We start from the raw sequence: 14,847 nt of genomic DNA on the forward strand, positions 1-14,847 counted from the left end.
ATGCTAAAGGCTGCCAGCTTTGCAGCAGGGTAGACGGCGTCTACCTTCCGAAAATAGTGGGTGGACGGCGTCAACGCTAAACTCAAGCCCTGGTCCCCAAGTTCCCAATGTCCCTAGTGAAGAAGAGCTGATCTGTCCAAGATTCTGCTTTGGGTTCTTGGCCTTGTTTTACTGTTTAGCCACTATACACTCTGCACTATGAGTCCCGGCATGCTGAGGGAAAGGCTGGACTGGACCTGGGAAACTCGAAAGGTCTGTGCCAATCCGCCTTAAACCTGCCGTTCCAGCAGCAAGGTTCGTGACCTGGCGGTGTACCTCAAACTTTAGCCGTAGCTTTCACAGCGACTGAAGAATTATGGTCAGGCACACGGACAGCCCTTCCGAAGTACCTCACAGCCGAGACTAAGTCTTAGAACACAAAAAAACACACAGGAGAAAAAAAGTGATCAATTGGCTCGCAGGATGCAGGCCACAAATCTCGTACGAGCAGAGGAAAGTTACACAAGACCGGAAGTCAGATTTTTTTGATATGTCAATGTACTTTACAGCTCAAGCAGTCTTCTGGGGTGAGGACGACGTTCACTGCGGAAGCGGATACAAGAGTGGCTTTAAAACAAACGGTAAACAAGCGGCCGCGAAAGTGAAAGTAATCGCGCACATGCACTGTAGCTCTAGGCTGACCTAGTAGCACTTTTTGGAGCCCTCTCAAAAAGTCTTGCCAGACCAGCGCATGCGCTGGGTCAGGCGAGACCTAAAAACAGATGATGGACGGAATGCTGAACAAATCAAACATTTACCCCCAGTAGTATAGGTTGTATACTACTCGTCACCATGTATTTTTTGACAGGTGGCCACGCCCCTTTGACCACGCCCCTTTGGTCCGTGTGTCTATATTGGACGCGTTCCAAGTCTGATTTTAATCGGGGTTTTAATCGGTCCTTATAACGTATTGATAAGATTATAGCATTTTATTGTTTTATAGGTCGTTATTTTGTGAATCATGGCTTATAAAATGATACGGCGATGAAATCATAAAGCGTATAAAACGATAAGTTAGGAATTGTGAATCAAGGCTTATAAAATGATACTGCGATGAAATCAAAAACGTATGAATCGACCACGCATGCAGGAGGGTTGCTAAGAAGTGGGGGTAGTGTGAAATACGAGTCTACAAACATACCGCGGGGCGTGTCTAGTATGTTCACAGAGGATATAAGCCAGCATTCCGAGGACCGTGTGTTAAGAAACCCCCGCTTTTTGCCGACAAAGAAAAGCTCGAGCTTTAAGACAACTTTGAGAATGTCTTGCTCTAGCGTGGAAGCGGGACCCCTTGGAGAAACTATAACAGCGATGCTGAAGGAAGCGGCAAATGCTGCAGACGACGCTGCAGAACTCGACGATAGTGATAAGGAAAATTGCGCGCCAACAACGCCTGCGGGTACTACGTCGGAGATGTCGTCGGCGATGCTGAATAAAAAGCCCGAGACAGACGTCGAGGCATCGGCTATGCCGAATATAAAGCCCGAGACCGGAGCCTGCGAAGAGGCGGTTGGTGGCGTTGCTAAAATGGCGAGCAATACCTCCGATGCTACAGACGGCGGTGGAAGAGCGGAACCAAGTGAAGATGACGAGGGTATTGACCTGCAAGAGCCTGAACCCGAGGACTCCAGCGACTGTACAGAGATGGATTCCGGAGAAGAATCTGTAAACGAAACAGAAAAGTGCGAAGTTGGAAAACGAAAAGTAAGTACGAACCGCAATTTTTCGGCAAATCCTCTGGGGTGTTTAAGAGTGTGATGATGAGGCGTGTAGTTGTGAGGAAGGCTGAGGTCGAAAAACCCCTTTTTTCTTTTTATCAGCAAAAGAGAGGAGGAGGAGCCCCAGGCGACAAAACCGCTAGCACGACTATGGAAGTCACACAGCCATCGCTACGTTTTTCATGTCTCTGCTGCTCAAGACAGAAAAAACTTGCCGTAACGCATAAAAACTGCAGCTGTAAGCGCTTAGACGCAATTGTACAATTTTGTCGTGGTGAAAGTTGGAGCACGGATCGATATCGCGGACTTTTGACAGCGATAGCCGCGATCATAAAATTGTGCTTAAAGGCGGGGTGGTACGACGAATGCGAAGGTTGTAAAATTGACGACCCGAGTCAGTTGCATCACGACTGTCTCACGACGGGTGATGAATATGAAGACAGTTTGATACGGAAACTATGTTACAAGCTGGACCCCTATAAGATTATGGCGACGTTGGGGGCGGTCTATGGCTTGAAAGAAATGTCAGTACCCGAAGATTGTAGTAAGATGATTGCGAATGTTTTAAAGTATATTAAGAGAGTACAGTCCCCATCAGAGCATGTGAAAAGTATGTATGAAGCGGGTGATGAAGACATACGCTTGATAATGAAACAGCATTTGAGAAGGAAGAATTACCGTAGATATTTTAAGATCAAGTATCTTTACAGGAGTTTAAAACCGAGGAACATGACATTTCTTAATGTAGAGTAAATGAAAACATGATGATCTTCGCGATTGCTACTATTATGTATGTGTGTTTTTCCGTTGCAGGAAAGTGTGTTTCGACACATGGTTGAGATCGGCGTGCGACCGAGCGTTAGATGCCTGGAAGACGCTTTTTATTTTCTGATCAGAGCAAAGATGGCGTACCCCAAACCAGTGTTTCGCCCGACCGCGCTATGTCGTAACAAGCGATGTGAAATCATCGAAGAGCTTGAAAAAGAACTGGGTCAGAAACCTAGAGGCTTTTACGACGTTGAAAAGAGCAAAATCTTCTTGGGCGCTGACGACGTGCTCGAAGATTGCATCGACAATTATATCAGGCGGACATTTTGCACCCTAGGAACTACTCTGAATAAGAAACAGTTTTTCAATTTCATGAATACAATATCTGATTTGTTTTGTCGAGCCTTCTTGAAGGGGCGTGGGGAGGATGTAAGAAGACTGGTACCGTTCATAGCTAGCAAAATCCAAATATTGATTCTACGTCACGAGTTTTTGAGAGCATTGTGTTAAATATCTATGTTTTTATCGTTATTATCGTTTATAGCGCTGTACATTCCTATATTACCAGTTTAAATCATACACTGTTTAATTCGTGTGTTATTAAATAATCTACTATTGTAAAATAAACCGGCTTCTAGTTCTGATTATTTGATAAAGAAAAATAATAAAACAAAAGTGAATTAATAGAATAGGGGGGCGGGAGTAGGGGTTGCGGTATTTTAGTTCAAGAAGCGCTACGATGCAGAAGCTTTTCAAAAGAGTTTATTACAACCCCTCGAAAGTTGGTAGTTTTGGCGGTGTAGAAGCCTTGTACAAGGAGAGCAAAATCCACAACGACGGTGTTAAAAGAACACAGGTACGCGACTGGTTATCGGGCGAAGATGCCTACACGCTACATAAGGGGTCGAGAAAGCGCTTTCAAAGACGGCGTGTGATAGTCAGCGGCTTAAATCATCAATGGCAGGCGGACCTTCTAGACGTCCGTGAACATGCCGCGGTTAATGATGGTGTAAAATTTATATTAACGGTGATAGACGTACTGTCAAAGTATGCATTCGCCGTTGGCCTGAAGGAAAAATCGGGGAGCTCGGTCACAAAAGCCTTTGATTACATTTTCAGCAGCGGGAGAATTCCTAAAAAGTTACAAACAGATAGAGGAAAAGAGTTTGAAAACAAGACGCTAAAAGCTCTGCTGAACAAGTATGGTGTAAAACATTTTGTTACAAACAACGAAGTGAAGGCGGCGATTGTAGAAAGATTCAACAGAACTCTCAAGGCACGAATTTGGCGGTATTTTACAGCGTACAACACATTTCGTTATATAGATCGTTTACAAGATTTTATTGAAAGTTACAATCATAGCTATCATAGAACCATTAAGACGTCCCCTGTAGAAGTATCCCCGCAAAATGAGTTGAAAATTTGGAGAACTGTGTACGGGTCCGTGTTCACCAACAACCCTGTTTCAAAAAACACGCTCAAAAAAGGTGATCATGTTAGGGTATCTAGATGCAAGGGGGTATTTCAAAAGGGGTATGAGCAGACTTTTACAGATGAGATCTTTGTGATAGACAAGATTTCCAAGCATTCAGGCGTTACAGTTTTTAACTTAAAAGACTATGCTGGGGAGGAGGTCGAAGGGTGTTTTTACAAAGAAGAGCTGCAAAAAATAAAACAGGATCAAGATCGTGTGTACCGTATTGAGAACGTTTTGGCAAAGAAGGGGCACGGGGCACAAAGACAGTGCCTAGTTAAATGGCGGGGATGGCCTGATAAATTTAATAGTTGGGTCTCTGAGAGTGAATTAAAGGATATACAAAGTCTACAACAGCGGATATAGGCATTTAGGTACCGCGGAAGCGCCATGGAGGTCGGACCTTTTTATCTGACGCTCCCGAGTAACGCGTCTTTGGACACTTTCCCTAATAACAAAATTTCAAATTTTACGGTGAAACTAGCAAAACCTATTCATCTACAAGGAGATTGGGAGGTGGCCCTAACAGAAATTCAGTACCCGCACACGTGGGACACTTTTGAAACAGAGGATGTTAGATTTACGGTGGTACGCAAGAAGGAAAGCGCCCACGAACTTTCTTTCCCACCGGGGCACTATGACAACATACGAGACATTGTAGAAGTAATGAATAAATCCATTGGTAACATATCGGAACTTGTTGACCTTAGATTAACGTATGAACCACGACTTCGAAAAGTGCAGTTGAGGAATGCTCAAGACTACGGTATTTTGGTGCGTGAAAAACTGGGGAGAGTGTTGGGGCTGACGCCTAACGTTCACCACTCTTCATCAGCGGGGAAAGCCTACACGGATGTACACGGCGGATTTTATATGATGTTTGTATACTGCGACGTGATAGAGCATCAGAGAGTGGGGGATAGCTACGTGCCTCTCCTCCGGTGCGTGGAAATCACAGGCAAGAATAATAGCATGATAAACATCATTTACACCAAAAGAGATTATGTACCGATCAGCAAAAAACATTTTCACACAATAACTTTGGAACTGAAGGACGATTTGAACACTAATATAAGATTTAAAGTGGGTAAAGTCATAGCGAAGCTTCATTTCAGGCCGCGACGTGGTGAAGTGTACTAGAATAATGATTTTACCTGAAAATTACGGCGACGCGTCGCTCTATAGGGATTACTATAGAGCACAAGCCGGCTCAGGCCTCCCGGGGTTCCACGGGGCACCTATTATGTACGGGGCGGGTGTTGGCGGTATATTCAGAAGCCTTTTCAGAAAAGCAGTACCGCTTTTAAGAAGAGGGTTCCAGTTGGTAAAACCGCACGTGAAAACCGCTGCAGCAAATATTGCCCGAGACGTCGCAGGGCACGTTTCGGGGGCGGTGATGAAAAAGTTTACCAAAACGGGTCAAGAAGGCTCAGGTTTAATCTATCTCGAAAGAGGAAGGAAGAGAAAAAGGGGTGTATCACTAAGGGGGCCGCCCGCGTTCCTTCAAAGCGTTGTGAAGCGCCGGCGACCGGCTCAAAAGAGTTCGCTTAAGACCCGGAGAAGACACGGAAAAAAACGAGTCTCTAAGGGCAACATATTTTAAATCGGACCATGGCCTCCGTCCCTTGCGGTTCCCAGGAATGCACAAAGTCAGAGTTGGACCTATTCCAAGTACCACCAACGCAAACCAGCATTGAAAGTTCTCTATATGTCGAAGTACCGCCACTTTCAGCCCTGTCAGACACAGCCCCCTTAGAGTTCTTCATAGCTCGGTCGGATGACTACCTGGACCTTTCAGCTACCCTGATTTATCTGTCGTGCAAAATTACTAACGCAGACGGATCCGATTTGGACGCCGCAGCCCGAGTGGCGTTTTCTCCATACCCCATAGCCTCACTTTTTAACCAACTGGATGTGAGCCTCGGCGACCGGCTCATCAGCCAGTCAAACAACACGTATCCATACAGGGCTTATCTCGAAACGGTACTTAATTATGGGGACCCCACTTTAAAACGCCAACTTTCTGCAGGTCTCTTCTACAGAGACACCGCTGGAGAGCACGAGGACACGACTTTAAACGGTGCTAACGCGGGATTTAAGAGCAGAGCTAGCTTTACAGCCCGAAGTCGTAAAGTGGAACTGATTGGGCAATTACACTGCGATTTATTTTTCCAAGACAAATTAATGCTTAACGGTCTAGATGTGAAGATTAAACTGATTCGAAATAAAGACACTTTTTGCTTAATGAGCGGCGACGCAGAAAATTACAAAGTGCATATCTTAGCGGCGTCACTATTTGTGAAACGTGTCAAAGTGAGCCCAGTGGTGCGTTTAGCTCACGCCGAGACTCTGTTAACCAGTAATGCCAAGTACCCCATCGAAAGAGTGGAGCTCAAAGTGTTCAGCATCCCAGCCGGTGCGCTACTATCGAATACTGAGAATATTTTTTTCGGATTTTTGCCAAGAACTGTAATAGTAGCGCTGGTCGATAACGCAGCATTTAGCGGTGAATATGGCAGAAACCCCTTTAATTTCAAGCATTATAATATATCTCACAGCAGCCTCTCCGTAGACGGCCAAGCTATACCGGCAAAACCATACACGCCGTCATTTGGAACTGGGGGTGTGGCTAGAGAATATTTGGGTGTGCTGCAAGTTGCTGGGAAGTACGCATCAGACCGACCCTTCTTTGTGGATCGTGTAGAGTATTCGAAAGGCTATTCTATGCTGGCTTTCGATCTATGCCCTGACAACGACGTGGGTGGCGGCCATTTTTCGATACAAAAATCAGGCAATGTACGTCTGGAGCTCCGTTTTAGCGCCGCTCTACCGTCTACTATAAACCTTCTGATTTACGCTGTCTTTCAGAATGTTATACAGATTAACCATAGGCGAGAGGTGCTAATCGACTATATGTGATGAATACGTGGCAACTGGAACGTTTTCTCGCCAAAGACGAGACGGCAAAACATTCATTTTTAGGTGTATTCGCAGCTGACACTCTACCAATGTATCTGGGTAATCGCCAGCGACCGCTTCATTTAATAGTTAATACAGACGGTAAAGATCAAAGGGGTCGACACTGGTTAGCAATATTTCTAACGGAAAAGGACTCTGAGTTTTTTGACTCCTATGGCGTGCCACCAAACAGTTATCTGTACCCCAATACCATATGGCAATTTTTAAAAAGAAACACTTCAGGCCTAATAACATTTCATGAAAACCAGATTCAGGATGATGTATCATTTACCTGCGGGGCACATTGTTTGTTTTATTTATTTCATAGATGCCGTGGTGTAGACTTTGAAAGCATTTTAAAAATGTATTCAGCTGATTTGAAGGCAAATGATGCTCTAGTAACAAGGTTTGTGTTGAGGCAATTACGCAGATTGAAAAGAGGCCGTGTAAATAACAGACCGATGCAAAATTGTATTTCATTCACTGATAATATGCATGTTTACAGTGTTTATGATAACTAGCAGACATCCACAAGGTCTATTTTACGCTCTCATTGGACTTTTAAAATCATATTTGTACCGAACATTTTTACTCTGTGATATAAAATGTATCTAAATAAATTGCATGAAAAAAGCCCTTAACTTTACGTGTCGGTCTGACTTTTTTCAGCACCTAGATGCCACGTTAATGCACCGTGGTTTATATTCATCCTGAAATGCTTAGACAGGCTATTGTCCGCATATGGTGCCTGGTGTGCTGTCGAGGTTTGCAAAAAATATGAATAAAAAAAGGGGGGCCTAACTTTACGTGTCGGTCTGACTTTTTTCAGCACCTAGCTGCCACGTTAATGCACCGCTGTTTATATTCATCCTGAAATGCTTAGACAGGCTATTGTCCGCATATGGTGCCTAGTGTGCTGTCGAGGTTTGCAAAAAATATGGATAAAAAAAGGGGGGCCTAACTTTACGTGGCGGTCTGACTTTTTTCAGCACCTTGCTGCCACGTTAATGCACAGCTGTTTATATTCAACCTGAAATGCTTAGTGGATTATACCGTTTAATTCTCGACACACGAAGACATACGTGGTATTGTGAGTTGTGGCGGGAAACTGTCGGGTTTTGGGTATAAAAACGTGAGGTCTGCAAGAACATTCAGGCTGGAGCTCTCAGGAAAGCTACGACGCTCCAACCAACGGCGCTGGTGACACCTTCATTCTCCCACCACATCGGGCGCTTGAAAAGCTGAAGCCCCTGAAAGATTTCACCACCTGATGACTGAGCACCGTTTCCATTTATGAACATGTCTGAGGACCAAGAATTGTTGGTAAGAAGATTGTTTTATGTTTTTTATATAATCCTCTAGCTCTTTTTGAAGTTGCGCTTCTATTAGCGTCATCTCTCAAAGGTTAAATGCTTTTTTATCAGGGATGTAAGCTTTTTTTCTGGCTCAGACTGTCACACTAAGACGAATTAGACCGAAGTCCCGGGCAATGTTCTAACATGTGGTTCTAATTAAGTCTTTCGCTCCTCTGTCAAAAGGTTTTAAGCAATAGATAAAATTAGGTGAAACTCAGGGTGTTTTGAATTAACTGTAACTGCTAGTCAGGAACCGTGAAAGATGCATAAAAAAAAAAAAAGTGTGTGTGTGTGTGTGTGTGTGTGTGCGTGCTTGCGCTGCCACTCTCAGTCTAGTTGTAGCACTGATGACTATTGAGGACTCTTCCGACTGTTCATTGCTTGAATTAAAATTATGTTTTTTGCTCTTACTTAGATAAAACTGATGATGCAATCTCCATCCAACACGTGCAGCAATCAAATACACAACAACCGGTTGTACAAAGGAGTTCAAGGTTGCCGCCTGACGATCTGAAAAGCAAAGGTCAGAAGCGTAAAGAAGCGAGGCGGCGAGGGCCACCACAAACATTGCAGGGTGGTTTTGGGGGGAGTACTGTTGGGGGGCCTGCATTGCATGAGTTTCCACCGGTGTCTGTAAATGGTGGCGGTTTGAGAAAGAGACACTCTGGCTGTAAAGAAAAGGGTGATCAAAAGCGCAATAGGAAAGCGAATGCTAATGATAACAATTCTGCTACTCTACAGACCTTCCAGGTTTCGAATTCAAACACGCCTACCCCTGGTTGCGTTCTCCCCAGCCGAAATTCAGAACAGATTCTAGGTGTCACAACGCACCCTTGCAGCGATACTCCGGTATTAGTGCACCCCCCACCTACTCCTACCCCCAAGTCTCACTCTCAACCATCAAAGAACTTGCATGCGCAACCAGCAAACGCCATTATTCCCCCCGATGAACAAGAAATAATTTCGCTGCTTGACGATGATGACTGTTGGGGGGAAAACGCGAATGTACCCGTTCAACAAAACAGATCAAAAGCAGGGCCAGCTGTACACAGCGAATGCTCCAAGAACCCACGCTCACAAGGGGGGTGTCACACAGATGTTACAATAGGAGGAGGACCCGCCATCACCAGCCCCCCAGTAAGGTTCGCACCAGGTGCTATTCACCATAATTTAAAGACTGAAATTCCCCACAGTGCTGCAGCAAACGGGGCGTCCGCAGCGGCGCTACAAGCTCCTAGACATAACCCCACACCACCCCTAAACATTACCGCAGTAACATCAGCATGCCACGATATTTTACCTTTAATAACAAACCTTAGGGGAAGCACTCTTAACACAGCATCTATCTGCGAAGCTATTATTTTTGCTTTAAGTAATCGTGATACAGTAGCTCAGATACAAGCCATTGAACGCATCAAAGCTGGCATCGTACGTATACAGCAAAATTTAGAGAAATCACTTTCAGCTGCTTTAGTAACTGCTCAAAATCAGCTCGAGTCCTCTGTCTCCTCGCACGCCATAGATGATGTCCTAAGTGTCAAAAAATCACTTAACGTTGAGATAAAGACACCACTTGACCCCCGCAGTGGGGCTGCTGCTGCTGCTGTTAAAGCTTCACTTCCCAGCGACGCGGCTGTACTTCAGGCAATTTACGCCATTTTTCCCCTAATAAATACCCTAGAAGGATTAGGCTTGAACTCTGCACCCGTCAGTTCATCCGTTTTTAATGTTCTACGTGTACAGGAAGCTTCCGGACATATCGGCGGCATAACAGATGTCAAACTAGCAGTAGAGGACGTGATCCAAAATACTCAGACTTCACTCGCATCTATTTTAGCAGATGCCCAAGCCAACCTTGATTCCTTGAGTCTCGACTCGGGAAACTGATAATGACCCCCAAAGAGCATAGGTCGCCGAGAAGGTCTGAAACTACAGTCGCCAAACGTAAAGAGAAATGGTTAGCCGCTAAAGTAGTCAGAAATCGGTTAGCCAAAAACCTAAAAAGAGCCAAAAACCATTTGAGAAATATACGCCGTAATATTCAAAGCAACAATGGGTATTTACCACCGAGCCCCACGCAGTTAGAGCAAACACCTCAGAGAACAGCTGTCGCTTGCGATAATTCTAGCATCAGTAACAACCCTGCGCCGGTGTTTTTAGAAAGCGTGCGACAATATCAAAGAGTTATCAAAAAATTTAGAGCTATAGAATTTTATGAAGAATTTCGTTTTGTCAATCTTCATCTCATAGATTCTATTAGACTGGCCCTAGAAGCGGTTATTAACTCTATCCAACTGCTGCTGGACCAAATGGCCCCAGACATAGGCCCCAACGATTATGTACAAATTCGCCTGAGCGGCGGTGGTCTGGCTAACTCTTTTTACACTCGCAGGCTACCGCATCACGACCTAGATGCCTCAGATTTCTTAAACAAAATTGTTGACATGATGAATAGCAATGCAGAGATTCTGGGGTCACAAAGTTTAACACTTGTTGTGACTGTGATAAAAAGTAGGGGCGGCGGTGCCAGACGGGCTCTAAATTCTGTATTGTTTACTAAGATCATTCAAAAGAAACGTCGATGGTTGATTGATTTGAACAACACAGCTGGAAATTTGTGCCTGGCGGGGTGTTTGGCAGGGTTATTGGCTCACGGTCAATCTACGGATAGAACGTTGACAGAGCAGGCACAGTTAATGCACGATGCCCTAAACATCCCCCCAGATACGGATGTCTCTTTGCAAGACATAGAAGCATTTGAAAATTACTTGGGTGTGACGATTAAAGTATTATATCACGAAGGCGGCTGGCGTTATTTCACCAGCGGTACCGCCAACAAATCTAAAATTCTGTTTGTTCTTTTACATGAAAGCCATTTTTACGGTGTGAAAGATATAAAAAAATTCCTCGGCGCTAGGTATTACTGCGAATATTGCCATTCGGCCTATACCCACAAATACAATCACTCGTGCGCAGACTTCTGCAAAGCGTGCGTTACGAACGATTGCCATGACATTGCCAACGATCTCCAAAGGTGTCCGCGGTGTCGACTGTTTTGTCGTTCTTCGGAGTGTTTAGAGCGTCATCGTGCTTTAGCCGTGGCGGGGGAGGTGAGCTGTCTCAGCAAAAAGTTGTGTGATTCGTGCGGTCTCTACGGCCCCGAAAGTCATGAATGCGAAGGCCTTGAATGCGGTGTCTGTAAAGCCCGGGTGTTTTCATTTGATTCACATCTCTGCTTTATGAGCAGACTCAAACCGCCGACCAAAACAAATGATTATATATTCTACGATATGGAGTGCCGTCAGGAAAATATCATTCACGAGCCAAATTATATTTTTGCCAGACATATTAATGGTGAGCCTACTTGGGAGTTTTCAGGTCCTACATGCGTCAATGATTTTATCAACACATTCATTACACCCCGATTTCAAAACTATAGTTTTCTCGCACATTTCTCTAAAGGATATGACTGTTATTTTGTAGTGAAAGCTCTAGTGCTTGAAAAGGTGGCAATGTCACTGATCACTCAGGGAGGAAAGCTCATGTGCGTTACAACCAAAGTACTCAATATCAGGTTTATAGACTCTATAAACTTTTTGCCCATGAAACTCAGTAAACTTCCACAGGCAATGGGTTTCCAAGAGTCTAAAGGGTATTTCCCGCATTACTTTAACACTTTGCAGAACCAAAAATACGTTGGTGCTATGCCCTCAGCAGAATTTTACGGTGTAAACTATATGTCACCCTCTGAGAAAACAGAATTTGTGTCCTGGTATGAATCGAACAAAGATCGGGAGTTTGATTTCCAGAAGGAGCTGTCTCATTACTGCCAACAAGATGTGAACATTTTAAGAGAGGCGTGTATCCGCTTTAGAGAAGGCGTCATTGCCATGTCTAGCAAGCAAATCTTGGTGAACCCGGGTCAGGCCAATGAGTATGCCTATGTTGACTTCATCGACCCCTTTCAGTACATCACTTTAGCTTCAGTCTGCTTGGCGATGTTCAGATTTTGTTTTTTAAAACCTTACACATTAGCGTTGCTACCTCGTGATAATTATCACAGACAGCAAAAGAGATTCTCAACACCCGCTATTCAATGGTTGATGTATTTGGAATACAGTGAAAAAATCACCATCCGTCACGCTTTGAGGGGCGGGGAGCTTAAAATTGGGTCCTATTTTTTAGATGGTTATGCCAATATTGACGGGGTCCCTACTGCCTTTGAATTTAATGGTTGCTTTTTTCACGGCTGTCCAATTTGTTACGCCGGAAACGATTTTAATAAGATGACCGGTTGTACATATGGTCAGTTGCTTAACCGCACAACTATTAAACAGGAGTTTTTAAAAAGACGCGGCTTCAACGTCAGAAGTATTTGGGAACACGCGTGGCGTGAGCAGTTAACATGTAATCTAGATCTGCAGACTTTTATCAAGGATCGTGACTTACCCGAGCCCTTGAAACCGCGTGATTCTCTCTACGGAGGACGAACCAACGCCGTTACTCTTTATCGAAAGGCCTCTGGTGATGAAAAGATTTTTTACTATGATTTTACCAGCTTATACCCCTTTGTTAACAAGACAAAAGTCTACCCTGTGGGACATCCTAAGATCCTTTATAAAGATTTTGGAGCCCCTCAAATGTATTTCGGTCTAATCAGATGTAGAATTCGTCCGCCTAGAGGACTTTTTTTCCCGGTGCTTCCTTACAGATTCGAGGGAAAACTATTATTTACCCTGTGCCGCTCCTGCACAGAAGCCAGACAGACCTTCCGGTGTGATCACTCTGATGACGAACGTGCTCTGACCGGCACCTGGTGCACCGTAGAAGTGAATGTAGCTCTGAAAAAAGGCTATGTGATAGATCGCATTTATGAGATATGGCATTTTGAAAATGTTTCTAGTGATCTGTTTACCGACTACATCAACTTGCACCTTAGAGACAAGCAAGAAGCTTCGGGTTACCCCCAGTGGTGTAGTGATAATGCCGAGAAACAGAAGTACCGGAGGGAATATTTTCAGAAAGAGGGTATTCGATTGCGCTCTAATAAAATCCATGTGAACCCCACTAAAAGACAGATTGCTAAACTGTTTCTCAACTCTCTATGGGGAAAACTGGGGCAGAGAGAAGACCGCTCAGAAACTACTCTAGTGACAGAGCCGGATGAATTTGATCAGTACTTTTTTACTTCCTACTGCGAGGTGTCATCTTGCGAGTTCATAGATGATGATACCGCTTGTGTGTGTTGGCGGTATACCAAAGAACATTACCCGCCTTCATGCAACGCTAACATATTTATTGCCAGTTTCACCACCGCTTATGCTAGATTGGAGTTGTACAAGCTCCTGGAGTTGCTTCAAGACCGCTGTCTTTACCACGACACAGACTCTGTGATTTTTGTGAGCAAAAAGGGCGATGTTAACCCTCCGGTGGGTGACTATCTGGGGGAACTCACTAGCGAAACACCTCCCGATGAACACATCACAGAGTTTGTTTCAGCCGGCCCCAAAACCTACGGTTACCGCTTATCAGGCGGTAAAATCTGCTTGAAGGTGAAGGGGATCACCCTCAATGTTCAGAACCGCGAAAAAGTAAATTTTCAAAACTTAAAAGAGCTGGTCACTCAATATGCCAAGCACGCCGAAAGAGGTGAATGTGTTCCAGAAGATGAAAGCTTAGTAGTGCAGCACCCCTGCATTGTGAGAATTAAAAAACGTTGGGATATTGAGACACGCCCGCTTCGCAAAACGTTGAGGGTTGTATATGATAAGCGCGTTCTTAAAGAGGACTATAAAACCCTGCCCTACGGCTTTTAAGAGTTATGCAGCCTCTGTGTAAACACGGGGCTAGCGAGAAAAAGGACTTTCCGCTTTTGGTGTGTATAGTTTATTAGAGGTTGTTTAAAGTATGGATATTAGATTGCAACATCCGTTCTCATGCATCCTCGCAGGTCCTTCCAATTCTGGTAAAAGTTACTTTGTAAAAAAACTTTTGGAAAATGCGCATCAAATGCTGACCCAGCCACCCACCAACGTAGTGTGGGCCTATTCCTGTTGGCAGCGGCTCTATCAAGAACTCGCGCTAAAGCTTCCACACCTCAAATTTGTCGAGGGGCTCCCCGCCGCCTTAAATGATGACATTTTATTTCCACCCTCTAGTGTTAATATGTTAATTGTAGATGATCTAATGGCCTCTGCTTGTGACAGCGGTGAAATTGAAAAAGCTTTTACTCAGTATGTTCACCATCGTAATCTTAGCATTTTATACATTGTGCAAAACGTCTTCTGCCAAGGTAAGAGCTCACGAACCATCGCTCTGAACACCAAGTACATGGTGCTTTTCAAAAACCCCCGAGACAAGCTTCAAATAACGACTCTAGCCAGACAGATGTACCCGGGTCGCTCTAGTTTCTTTCTAGAAGCCTTTGAGGACGCCACTCAGAGCCCCTATGGGTATCTTTTTGTAGATTTAAACGCCGGCACGCCGGAGGATTACAGATTAAGGACCGGGCTTTTCCCACCGGATCTTCCTGTTG

General features: G+C 44.5%; 1 protein-coding gene across 2 annotated transcripts; it reads left to right on the plus strand.

Annotated features, from left to right (window-relative positions):
• The first annotated feature begins 1,092 nt into the window (after positions 1 to 1,092).
• LOC146830679 (uncharacterized) lies at positions 1,093 to 3,152 on the plus strand. 2 transcript variants are annotated; one of them, XM_085604875.1, is made up of 2 exons: positions 1,093 to 1,743; positions 1,860 to 3,152. In XM_085604875.1, the coding sequence occupies exons 1-2, from the start codon at positions 1,093 to 1,095 to the stop codon at positions 2,508 to 2,510; spliced, it is 1,302 nt and encodes a 433-aa protein (XP_085461001.1). In that variant the 3' UTR covers positions 2,511 to 3,152. The 2 variants fall into 2 exon arrangements, with proteins under 2 accessions (XP_085461001.1, XP_085461003.1); XM_085604877.1 differs by having other exon boundaries at positions 2,571 to 3,152.
• The last annotated feature ends 11,695 nt before the right edge of the window (positions 3,153 to 14,847 follow it).

Source organism: Triturus cristatus, chromosome 5_1 (assembly GCF_964204655.1).
Source record: "Triturus cristatus chromosome 5_1, aTriCri1.1, whole genome shotgun sequence".
NCBI lineage: Eukaryota > Metazoa > Chordata > Amphibia > Caudata > Salamandridae > Triturus > Triturus cristatus.

What these genes read in the sequence shown, in the direction of transcription:
- LOC146830679 (XM_085604875.1), top strand. Translation starts at nt 1,093, where the DNA reads ATGAAATCAAAAACGTATGAATCGACCACGCATGCAGGAGGGTTGCTA. An exon ending in GCGAAGTTGGAAAACGAAAA is followed by an intron (nt 1,744 to 1,859) that starts GTAAGTACGAAC and finishes TCTTTTTATCAG; the next exon opens with CAAAAGAGAGGAGGAGGAGC.